This window comes from Myzus persicae, unplaced genomic scaffold (genome assembly GCF_001856785.1).
Source record: "Myzus persicae strain clone G006 unplaced genomic scaffold, MPER_G0061.0, whole genome shotgun sequence".
Classification (NCBI taxonomy): domain Eukaryota; kingdom Metazoa; phylum Arthropoda; class Insecta; order Hemiptera; family Aphididae; genus Myzus; species Myzus persicae.
Window position 1 is genome coordinate 277749 of NW_019101102.1, and position 13940 is coordinate 291688.

At 29.6% G+C, this 13940-nt stretch overlaps 1 protein-coding gene across 2 annotated transcripts in view; it reads left to right on the forward strand.

The window, feature by feature from the left end:
* LOC111027731 (intraflagellar transport protein 172 homolog) overlaps positions 1 to 13940 on the forward strand; it is a 96263-nt gene that overhangs the window by 10266 nt on the left and 72057 nt on the right. For both annotated transcript variants that reach the window (XM_022306143.1, XM_022306144.1), the window contains exons 4-5: positions 39 to 224; positions 4490 to 4577. In XM_022306143.1, coding sequence (XP_022161835.1) covers positions 39 to 224; positions 4490 to 4577 — 274 coding nt within the window. The remainder of the gene's footprint in view (positions 1 to 38; positions 225 to 4489; positions 4578 to 13940) is intronic.

Sequence of the window (13940 nt, forward strand, 5' to 3'; positions counted from 1 at the left end):
TTTTATGTACACGCTTGTATATAAAATTCGAATTACAGGGGAGCCAAAAAGGTGATATGCAATAAATTCGGCACACAGTCTCCGGTGACCTGCATGCTGTGGATGTCTGAGGGGCCGATAATTTACGGGCAATTAGACGGCAAGATACGGGCTGCCCACTACAAATCCAATAAATCTCAGACCCTTTACGCCACTGGTTCGTACGTCGTGTCGCTGGCCTCCAAGTAAGCCTTTTCCACCGCTAAATGCACCACACTCAATACGATTATTTGAGTCGTATAATCAAAATCTTTCAATTCACTTTTTAAAATGTTTTTTTTATTTACATTCTAATCGTTGTAAATTAAATGATTTTCCACACAAGCGACAGCGGTTTTTTTGTTAATGTCAAATTTACAACATTTTTTCGGTTCAATGCATCGATATCACATATTTCTTATAAATCGTGAATAAAAAAAATGTATCCATTTTTTTTAGTTTTCTGCAAAACAAAAATCAATTGGGTTTATTACAACTGGAAATTTACACAAGTGTAGAAACTATTTTCTTAAATATCACAACTTTTTTCACACTTCCATTTTGTGTCATAAAATTAAATTGTACAGAATATTTTTTTCACTTATACCCCAGGGGAAATTTTCCCACCACCTTAATAGTATATTTGCAAAAAAGTGATCGTCGTTTTTTTACCAAAAACATTTGGTCAAAGGGGAGCAAAAGAATAAAACCGTATTATTTTTTTGTTTAAACTACCTTCATTCACAAAAATAACTTGTTAGGTCTAAAAAAAAAAAATAGTTTATTGAGTTTAAAAAATAACTCTCATACTACTCCGTTTAAATAAATTACCATACATTATTGTTAAGTATTTAATACACATACATAAATGTTTGAAAATTGTGTGTAAATATTGATTTTATAATAAGCCTATTCATATTTATACCTATAAATTATCTAATCTCTACTGTATGTGTTCTGAAAGATAACAATAATGCATGATTACATATGAATGTAATATTAAAATTATGAATTTTAATATAACATATTTTATAACATTATTTATGATACAAATACGATGCCGTTAACATACTATGTATACATAAAGTGTATAATATGTAGAAGAAGTACAAACCAAAATTGTATTTTAAGGAAATTATTAATTTGCTTATTAATTTATTAAGAAAATATTAGATTATAATAGACTATAGTAGATTGAATATACCTGGGTTAAATTCAAGAGGTATTCATGTCATTTTGTTGGTTACACTCGTATTTATTATTATTTATTTATTATTTATTATTATTTATTAAACTTGATAACAAATAGTGTACCTAATACCTATGAATATTTTCCGATATCACACCCAAGCGGTGTAACAATATTTGAATCATCACCTGACATATTCGTGCTCCTCCAGAAAACCGGATCAGACAAACTTATTTAACCATCTAAACAACACAACCTTAAAATTGAAAATCATATTATAATTTAGTCTAGACATTTGTTGTTATTAAACCTTTTTTTTATATTATTGTGTAATACCTATAACCTATTTGTAAAAAAAAATGTATCTTATCCCAATGGCCGAGCGAGGGTTATTTCTTTAATAATAATAATTATTTGATTCTAGAAAAACGTTGGTGTGAACAGCTCCTCAAAAAGGTCATTTTCATTTTCATTTAGTGAGATGGATTTCCGAAACCGGAGAGCGGATTTTGTTCGATTGAAATTGGCTAGGAGAAGTGCAGTGAAGATTTTTAGAACTTTATCTTTAATAGTGAATTCTCTCTAGATTTTAAAAAAAAATTACATTTTATTGGTCGTTTTTTATGTTTTTCAGCTTAAAATCTTTGTAACGAATTAACGAATGAGGATAAAGTTCTGAAAATCTTCACTACATTTTTCCTAGCCTATGTAGATCCAACAAGACCCCAAACAACAAAATCAGTTCTCCGTTTCGGAAATGTACTCCGCTAAATTAAAGTCTATCAAATAACTCTTTTTTTAACTGTGAAAAATTAAATAATTTTTTATAAAAATTTTTAATTTCACATTATGTATCTACTTGATGATTTTATGATTTTAATGAGCTATCAACCAACTTTCTAGCTATCCTAATTTAGAATAAAAGTTTAAAAATAGAAATTTTGGGACTGTTCACGATGACGTTTTTGTGGATTCAAATCGTTATACCGCTTGGGTGTGATATCGGATCTCTTTCACTAATATTTTATATTATAAGCTAGCTTAATTACCCACCTACTCATAATTACTGAGTTAAATTTTCATTATTTTACCCCATTTAACATAAATTATTGAAGTTTTCAAAATTCGGACTTTTTTCATTTCAATTGCCAATAAATCAAAAATCAAGAAAGTTAAATCGATGAGAAACTGTGAAAGCAAATAGAAGATGTATCATTTTATGGTTGTATATTACATATTTCTTTTTTTTAATGTTTAGTGCCTATGTAACATTAGATATTGCGAGTTATTAGTTGAATGTCCCTTAAGTACTCACTGTTTATGTCATATTCTTTCAGGTCATATATAGTTAGTCAGAAAATATTGATACCAAATTCAAAATTATAATATTAGTGAAATACACAGTTAAGGAGACTAATGGGGTTGTGTGTATTAATATGTATTTGTAAATTGTGATATTGATTTTTTAAATTTTTTTATGAATTACCTATGTCAACAAAATTAATGTTTTTAGAATTTGATATTGAGTTTGAAAGGATAGATTTAATTGCACTATAAAAACAAATATTCTTAGTATAATACATTTTGGAGATATTTTGTGCATATCCTGTAACTAGTACGTACATTAATAGAAACCTTTTTGTATCCGCACGTTCAATAAGCATTTGATTAATTTGACTATATAACAATCACAATTGGTTTTAAAAGAATATAACGTACCACAATGTATGATGTACATAATACTATAAACGTGTGATTCGTATTTTTTTTTTTAAATTTAATTTCTAGTATTGAAGAACAATATTATCTCATATTATTTCGTACAATTACTATGCATTTCATACAGCCAGTATACATCGTGTGTTTTTGAAATGAATTTACTGTTTTAGTAATTATATAAATTTGACATATTGAATTTTATTAAGCAATATAACTTAAAATAGTATCTGTATTGAATTAGTCGAACAATATTTTATTAATCAAACTAGCTAAAATAATACTATAAGAATTAAGTCAACACAGGAATATACTAAACAGTATATTGCGCAATACTTATATTAAAGATATTATTATTGAAACGTAATAATATTTTAAAGAAAAATACTCATGCTCTGGTAAATTCAAGCGTATTCAAATCATGTATGGTTATTTGATTTCATAAATAATGTTTTAATGTAAAAAAATAATTCGACGTTTTTCAGGACTCAAATAGTTGGTATTCATTAGATTCTAAATTATCATTTTATCTCAATAGTATGAATTAACTATACAATTTAATATTTTATTTAAACTATTGAATAAATATAATTTTAAGATTTTGAATAGTGTATCCAATTAAATTAACTATTTTATGAGCTCACCTTAACATTTTTTTTACATATTCAATGATTTAGTATTGATGCATTCAAATTTAATATTACAAGCGCAACTCACATTTATTTTGAATTTTTTAACGGCTGTACTGATACATTATGGAGAACTGTATTAATGTGCTCTGTTCTACTGTTTTTTTTTTCAAATAAATATCTTAGTTTACCTATAAATACTTGTGATAGTAATATATTATATAACATAAGTTATAACTGTACAATTTAATTTGAAATACCAAATTATTCAGAGTATAATTAATATAGGTAGCCTAGCAACACAACATACATTATCAATAAACATTTGGATATTTGATATTAAGCTCTAAGCTGTTTAAATATGTAATTGTGGTTTGTTTAAGCCATATAGAAAATTAGACTATTATTTTGAAAGTTTAATTTATTTTGTCGGTATGTCGGTATCTACTTGATGATAATTTTACATCTAATATTTATAAAGTATTAATAGTATTATACATTCGTTGTAACGTGAAGGTTTACTTAGCGGTTTAGTAGATTTAATACTTATTACGATTTTAAAATATAATTTGCATTCATGATTTATAATGATGTTATTATGAAATTTTAAAATTAAATACATTTAAATTAGTTACGTTAATTTGATTTAAAAATCAGAATTTTGCATATTTCATGATATTATATTCAGTAGTAATGACGACAAAAAAATAGGAAAGGGGTACAACGGGATCTTCTATTTTTTTTTTCAATCACTGGATATTTAGTGTCTTCATAAGCACATACAGAATGTTAATAATAATATTAAATTGGTTATTTTAACATGCATTATATAGTCTGATTTTAATAGTTTAATTGAATCTAACAATGAATACAGACTATTATAGATCATTTCATACAATAATGCCATGGATTTAATTTTAATTATGTCTATGTTTAGTACACGTGGAACAGCATTTATATCTGGGCATGCAGACGGATCGATCGTGAGATACATAATTACAGAAGGGTCATCAACTGAACAACAGGTTAGTTTGTTTTAAAAACATGTAGTATCAAATATTTCAATTTACAATACTAGACATCAAAATTCAAAATTTTTTTTATTTTAAGTAAACAATACATTTATTTAATAAACGCCTATTACGTCATTATAATATATTTATAAAAATAGAGTTGAATAATGTATGTTACATTTCAGTTTAATTTTAGAGAAAAATAGTTTTTATTCTTTTTGAACATGGATTTCAAGCTCATTAGTTTATCTTTATGAGAAATATAGATATTTTCAATAATATCTTGAAATATAATGTATAATTTATATATCGTAATGTTTTAATAATATAAAACTTTTTTTAACTCAATTAATAACAGCAAAACAATGCATAAATACTGATTTTCAATGAAATAAAAAAAATTAAATGATATTTTCAGTGAATTTCAGTTAGTTTGCTCTATAGAATGGTAATTGGTAGGTAAATAAATACCCTAAAACTAGGGTATGAATGTAATAAATATGGGTATGCAGATTGCCAATGTTTAGTCCCTAAAATTAGGACCGTTTCCAACCCTCGGGGGACGGTTTCTAATTAAGTACCTATTCCATAACCATTAATCGGTTGCCCTTTATAAAATAATTTCCAAACCAAATTTTAAACTTATATTAAAGTTGTACAATAAGTTAAGCCGCAACAACTAAGATTATCAAGGGGACTGAAGTCATGACTGATATCACCCCGGAGATACAAATGTTTTCACCATATAATACTTAATAGGCAACTTGTTACACATTATAAAATTAATTTATAAGCAAATTAAAAATAGAAACACCAATATAGTCATTAGTGCATACATTTATTTTTCGAAACAACGATGGAAAGAATCCGTTTATTGCCAACCATGGTTATTATTCAATTGTACCTTGGAATTAATTGACAATAAAAGCCAACGAGCCGTTCATCATATTTTATATTGACGGTTTTTTCCCACAAATTTCTGTGCAGATGTCATATTTTATTCTTCATCGCATCCATTATGAGATTCCTCGATATTATGCTCTGGTAAATATGCAACGTTTCGTAATACTAATGATGTGTTTTGAATGTATAGCAATGCCATTATACAGATTATTCTTTGTATAAGTCGATTGTTATGTATATTATCTTTTAGATGCTTCGTGAAAATAATATCCCAAAAGTATGTGTCAAGTTTTTAAATTTTACTAATGATGAACTATGATCTAATTTAAATAAATGTATTGTTTTAAAATCGTTTTTTAATATTCATACAAATTTGTTAAAAACAAAAAAAAAACAAAAAAAATTAGAAAAATAAATAAATTTTTTAATAGAAACAGAAACTATATTATAAAGTATAATTAATTGTTATGCTATATATTATATCAATTTGATATACTTATTATGATTTTTTAATAATAAAAATTACCTATCTACCTTTTAGTGTATTAAAAATAGACATACTACATAACTAACGTAGAGTTTTACTTAAAATAAAGCTATACATTTATTTTTTATTTTTTAAACTAAACGAAGTTTATTAAAATTAAATTGTTTTGAAACCAATGTCTCTACTATTTACTATGGTCAAACAAATTATAGTGTTTTAAGCAAATCATGAAAATTGTAAAACATAGCAAGACAAGAAAAAACATGGTTATATTTTACCAGAGAAGCGTATAATGCGTTCGAATAGTTCAGGATCTTCATGCTCCCGTTCTATTTTTTTCTCTCTAATTTCTGACAATGCAAATTAATTTTACTCAATATGTTGTGTGTACAAACTAAGATAATTAAACAAAAAGTATCTTCAAAGAATTCGATAATGGCCCACAGGAGCCCACAGGAGCCCACACAATTCGTATGCACAGTAACGAGAATAATAAAAACAAAGTTTTCCAATAAAATTAGAATATTTGTAAAAAGAATTACGAACACAATTGCAAAAAATTGAGGACAATTAATAGGCCCTGCCCTAAATACTTGAATATCCGTGAAGTATATCTACTGTCTGTAATAATATTAAACTGAACGAATTTTTTTTAGCCAATTCTTATGTTTATTATATTATGAGTTCATTCAATTTATTGTTTTTGTAATTTTAAGTTTTAAGTACCTATACTCACAATATCTATAGATTTCGTCTCTTTCATTTTTTCATAACATTTTAGTGGATCTCAAATAATTAAGGACACATAATAAAGGCAATGTTTAATCACTTACAATACTTAATATCTTAATATTATAAACACATCAACTAAGAAGTATATCAAGATAAGAAAATATGTATTAATAATCCACAGAAAACTTAAATTACGTTTAGAATAAACATTTTTTTTCCTTCGTAACTCGCAATTCGAATATAGGTGCCTCTACGGTTCAAGAACAATTTTTGTATCAATTATTTATTTTTGATAAATGTGACAGTTACTCTCAGACAGTACACACTAAAGTATGGACAACTACAATGTTAACTCTAAATAACTTCCGCAGTAATAGGTACTCGTGAATAATATAGTTAACATTATTTACGTCTTACCCCGGCGATCTCGGCTCAGGCTTCGTCAGGCCGGAAGACGTGTTGATGTTCGAAAATATCTACGATGAAATGTGAACCTAAGTTCATTCTTATACTCAAAACTCTATTTTCGTCGGAATATCTTCACGCTACACAACACTTAATAGTTAATGCAAATGTGAACAAAAACTAGTAAACAGTTAGATGCCCGAGAATCATTGGACGACGAGGCGGACGAGAAGAAAACGATCGGCAGCCACCGATGGCGAGTGTACCTCGTGTATACAATAACAATGACCGTTGTCGAGGTGTACACATCTATCACGATCCCTATACAAGCATATTTTATACCATGTTTCATGTGACAATTATTTTGTACCGAGTCACCGAGACTAGCGTCCATATTGTAAAGCTTGAAACGGTACCGATCCGAGGCGGACCGTCTGTTTAGAAAATAACCTCAACTTGAATAGTAGAAAGTTATTATTATTTGAGCTGGTTCCGTGGTATGGTTGGCTGTTGTCTGAAGATGTCGCTGAATCCGTTGTTGTCTTGATCCACCGCTGCTGTGTTCACCAGGTCCCTAGGTGTAGTTTTGGCCCACGCTATAATTAAATCCAGGATTCGCTTCTGGTGAGATCCTGAGTAGTCGTCTGGCCCTTGAGTTCGACTGGTTGGAGTAGTAGTGGATCTCTTATACGTGATTGGTATGCGTCGAGGAAATCTCACGCCCCCCGGAGTGTGGCCGGACAACTCAATTAAGTGTCGTTACACCCGTGCCGGTGGTAGACCGAAGACGACTCAAATATAAGTGTCACCAGCTGCATAGACAACTCGCAAAGAGTCCCGGGTATATGAGATGGGCAAGTGTTTGGACACCTCGAATAAGTACCAACATCTTACAAGTAAATGTTCCGGTATCTCAGTACTCAAGTCTTATTTATTGTAATAGAGTTGAATAAAGAGAAGAAATCGTCAGTCGACTTTCTACTCTTCGCTTTTATACCTAGTTAGTTGCCGGTTTGCCGCTAGCGTTACTTCTTTCCATATTGCGTATGGCAAATGTACGTACTTGCTTGCGAGACGATACCGGGTTCTGCTGGAGCGCGTTCTCTTGGTACGATTTGCCTTTAGTAATTATCGTTTTCCTGTCGACAACACTTACTCTGAGCGCGCTCTGTTATATTATAATGTTGTCGTTTGTATTACATCGTAACAAGCTGGGCTTACACTTCAACAGTTACGTCATAATATTATGTAGTCGAGTCTCGTGCCTTTCATCGTGTTCTTTCACAGTATACCGCGTTCATTAACCACTTATCTACCGACAAATTTCCAGAATTTTGCAGAGTTCAACTTTAGATATGACACCAAAAGACAGACGACGTGGCTATGGCCCCGGATTTAGAACATGTTATATGTTAAACGTAGGTTTGCGTAGGTTGACGTCGATGATGCATAACTCAATAATTTTCGACGGTCGAACAGAAATTAAATCCACGGACAGGCTGACTGGCTGCACCGGCTTAAAGTGGCGAGGGTAGGTGGTAGCTAAATTTTCTGCGTTCCATAGCTTTCCATACCATGGACCATCACCATAGTCACCTGCATGATCGTACACCATGAACGGTTCATCGTCGTTGGAAGGCGTAATTAATAAAAGAGTAGTTTGAACATGATACAAAAACACAATATGATTTGCTAGTCACATCAGACGAAATTCCGATCTGATTAAACACTTTTCCGAGGGTTGCGATACGGTTGCGTAAGATGTAAGTCATATATCATCATTATATTATTCATAGGTCCATTGTAGGGATAAACAGTTACCTAGATACAAATTCATTAATATTTTTCTTAACCTTATATAGTGCATATGATACTATTATACTGGAAAAAAAAACTCAACAACGGAAATAAACTGTCATTTACAAAATTTTAATAAGAAATCGTGAATTAAAAAAAAATATATTTAAATAATTCAATATAAGTACCTCTTATGAATGAACGATTACAAAAAGAAGTCAAGGATCATAATAAAAGATAAGTAATAAATAATAATCATATTATCTTATAAACTATGTATTGGTAATATTTTTTTATAAACGCAAACAATGTAATATCCTTACCAAAAATAATAAAACTATAACTAAAGATGTGATCCCCCTCTTAGCACCACTAAACACGTCACTATTTCTTACTTGGAACTGCAATAAAAACAAAGTTTAACTTTCCTAACAGATTCATCAATTATTTTTTGATTGTAATAATGTTATTTCACACAATGATAATAGTTTGCGAGCCCCCGTTGAGATAACTCGTTTGAAAGTTTAGTCTACTGTCTTATCTTGTCAAATGTACTTATCAATAAAAACATCTTTCCAAAAATAAGACAAAATATCAAGTTTGAAATTCTTAGAAATATATTAAGTAAAAATGTAAATAGTATACCACAATTAATAGGTTACCACTATAGGTATTCCACAAATGAATGTCATTATAATATATTACATCACTTATCATTATTACATTATTTAATAGTAAATACTGACTAAATAGTATATTGAATCATTACGAAATTTCGTTTACTTATGATTTTCAGTTTCTTTTTCTCTATTGTCTTTATTTAGGTACGTATTATTATCTAAGTTGAACACATTTTAATAATTATTAAATATTATAATATACCTACATAACGATGCATTTATAATTATAATATATTATACCTGTTGATGTTTAATACTATCATTTAAAATGTACATTTTCGTTAAATTAGTGGAGAGCCTATTTTTTTCTATTAATTTAACGTAAACTGAAATATTATTTTCATTTTGCAAAGATATAGTGATATCAATTTACCATTTAAAATAAATTGTATGGTATTGAACTATAATAATAGTTATTAACGTATATATGTCTAAGAAATATTCATTCACATTATTTTGATGTGTACAGAAGGTTTAAGTTATGAGATAAAACAAAACAAATAACCCACAAGTTTACATAGTAAAAAGCTTTCAGTGCATTAACCAATACTATCAAACACCATTAGCTGTCTAATGGTTCAATCATTCATAAAAAGTACCAAAATTAACAAATATTCACAACAATTGTTCGGTAATGTCGTTGAACAATATTATTCATGAATAGTAATCAAATAAAATATTTCGATACCTTATTGATTTGAACGTACCTATAAATTATTATGAATTGTAAAGTGTATAGACACTATAGACAGTACAAAACAATAATAATAATGTATTAGATATTTTTTGAGGACTTATAATTCAAATCATAGGTACATTTATTTACTATTCATCTACAAGATTTATAATATATGGTAAATCTAGTGGTAAAACATTTTATTTTTATTTTATAATGCTTCAAATAGTATACAAAACGCACTTGTAACAATTAAGCATATTTCTTTACTTTTATCACAGCAATATTTCGTTTTGAATAGAACAATACGAAAAAATTAAACCATAACATTTAGGTATGTTTTCTATTAAGTAGAAAACGTTGCATAATCGCCAATGCAATGTGTAGAGTGATCCCAAACGAATATTTTTTGGTCAATATCCGCATGAAAAAAATAATATTAAAAAGTGTTTTACTGATATAAACCAATCACGTTTTTGCGTTATTCATGGTAACATATAGCATTATTGTATTTATATTTTGTAGCAACAATTTTATCCGTTACCTGAGTTTAAAAAAAATACATACTGTATAACGTGATTGCATTTATGAAACGGCTATTTTGACTTTTTGGGGATTATGGGATGTAGGTAATATTGTATTTTTAATCTTGAAACAAATATCCTTTTAAAAGTATACGTGTGTAAAATGTGAAATTTCAAATGAGTGTTTAAAAACGTGTAACTCAAAACAAAACGCTCTCTAATAAATAAATTTAAAAAAAACCTTTGAGGGATTTTAATCCGTTGTCATGCAACATAATAATATAATACACTATTGAACGTGAAAAAAAAATTTAACAAAAATAAAATCGTTGAAATGCTTTCAACGACACGGTACTGAACGACTGCATGGTGTGGGAGGGGAGGATGTTCCCCGGTGGAGACTATATTCTACACTTCTACAGCCATAAATATTATATTATATTATAATATAGGTACTATTATATCTACTATTGTTAATGATGTTGTGACCGATACAAAGCCATATTATATATAGTTTATGTTCACGTTCACCATATACTCATGGTTATCGCGATGTTATCACACGCGGTACCAGAAATCAATAGTTATACCTATTTCGTACCTAGTTATGCAAAAGGTCCGTTTCCGAGGATGATTGCGCCGATTTCGAGGAAACCCGTGAGCATCTAACAATATTATGCACGACGACGTATGGCCCGAGGAAAACGAGAGAAGGTACACACGTCAATGTGACACGGCTAGTAATATTATAGGTGCCTTGCTTTTCACGGGGCCTAAATCACAACCAGTCACCGAGAAACGACGGACACGCCGTATACAGGGTGATCCTTTAACCTTGATCGCCTTATTTTTATGTTTAAATTATGCATAGGTACCTACCTATATTCAAATAATAATTTTTGGAATTTTAAAATGCGGTCGAATACAATATTATGTTTTAATACTTGAGTTTTTTTCATGCCATTTAAGGATAACTCTGTGATAGTACAAATTTCTTTTTTTTTAATTAAGATCTCCTATTTTTCACGTTTAGTTACTCAGCATTTATTGATGTATCTAAATCGAAATATCAAACAGTAGTTTTTGAGTTAAATAACTTTGTGTACTAAAGAGAGTAAAGATAACATGTCTGTTGAACCAATTATAGAATGTATTTATTAATTAGTTAGTTTAAATATTTATTAATATTTTTAGATATTAATTTGCGATAAACGTACATATATTTTAATATACAAAAAAAGTACTCGTAAGTTATTGTGAATACTCTTAAAATGTATTTGTATTTATATTCAAATAATTTTGAAAGACAGTTTATCAAAAAAAAAAAAATACAAGTGACACCAAAGTATTTAAAATATTCGTATTCCGAATGTATTTGAAAAGTTAAATAATCAGTAGACCATATTTTACGAGACATATAAATAATAATATCGTAATAATTTCACATGTCGGTCAGCACGTGAAGAGATATAATATTGTTCATATTCTGTTGTAAGCATATATATGTATCGGTACATCGGCCCGCTTGTAATATACATCAAACGGTGTGCTCGCACACACTCGCAAACGTTCGATTTGAATTTATAAATTGTACTATTATTTTATCCTCTATTCCTACTGCTACTACTACTTACACTTTCCACTCTTTCCTCCATTCAGCTTGTTCCGTCCCTCTACCGACGACTGCCGTAAAGTGTTTTACGATAGGCCGCAACGCACGCACGCGACATCGGTTTGGGGACGACTGATGGCGTTCGCTCAGATCACGGTGGGTGCGAAAATCCTTGACTTACCGTAAGTCTTAGACATCCAAAACAGGGCTATAACAACCCTCGCCCATTAAAAAAAAACGTGCACTCGACTGATAAAAATGATCTTTAAAAAAACTCAAAAAACGATTTGAAAAAAAGTTACTTCGAATACTACTATTACCTATTTCCATCAGTCTGCTCAGTGATAATAATTCCATCATAATATTCCGTCATCCGTTGGATTTTCAAACAAACAATGTATACTTGCTGCATATAACGAAGTAGGTATATACTATGATTAAGACCTCATTTAGCTCACTTAACTTGGCTTTAACATCAAAACAATTTTGAAATTACGGTGAAACATTTATTCGCGTTTGATTCATGTGCATAGTTGCTGTATGTTAGTGTACTTAATTTTTACTTTCACTAACTATACTGCAATATTGCAAATTATTCATCTGTAAAGCTATTTTTCGTAATAGACAATTATTTTAGTTCTGACAAAATCACGTGCATTTTCCTATGCCGCAAGTGAACGGTGCAAGCGCGTATTTATATTACGCTCTATGATATCAGAGTTTAGTAGTTCCGTGTATAGAGATTCCACGTCTAAATATTATAAACCTCTCGACATCGAATTAAAGTCTCCGATTCTTATTATGTTTTTTTTTTTGTGCCGATAGGTATGTACATTTTGTTATATGGAAAATATTTACCTGCACTGTGCGAGTAGTGGTGATTGAGAGTGGACCGCGCGGTGAAAAAATATTATACACGAACGGAGAACGAGAACGAGACAAACGAATGGGAGGATATGATGTAAAGTACACATATAATACGTAGGTACCTACATCTTTAAGGATGACATAATGCAACGAGAACAGAAAATAAAGAAGATAATAGAGTCTCTCCGTACCTATGTCCAACACACACACACACATATATATATAAATATATAAATACGCGCACGAGTGTTTGTGTGTGTGTGTGTGTGTGTCGGTGGGACATTATTCGTACGCCACGGTGACTCCAAACGTCCGAATGCGACGTCGGCTGCTTTACCCACAGTAGTAAATACTATATGATATTATTATTACGGACTTTTTGAAAATTGCTTCGTCATACGAGTCGGCAAACTTGATTGGCTTTACAAAAATCGTGTCCAATCAAACGTATCAATATAGTATTGCGTATATGGTGTACAATATACAGTATTGTTGAGTAATGTGGGTAGGTATAGGTACGATATCGAATAGTGGCAGTTTTGGTTTTATTTTTATTTTTATTTTTATTTTCGGACGCTTTTAGTTTTTTTTTTTTTTATAATAGTAACAGTAATATATACTACATTAACGGTTTTACATAACGAACTCGCCGTATTATTGTGTATACTTATTTTTGTCACCGTTACAATTCT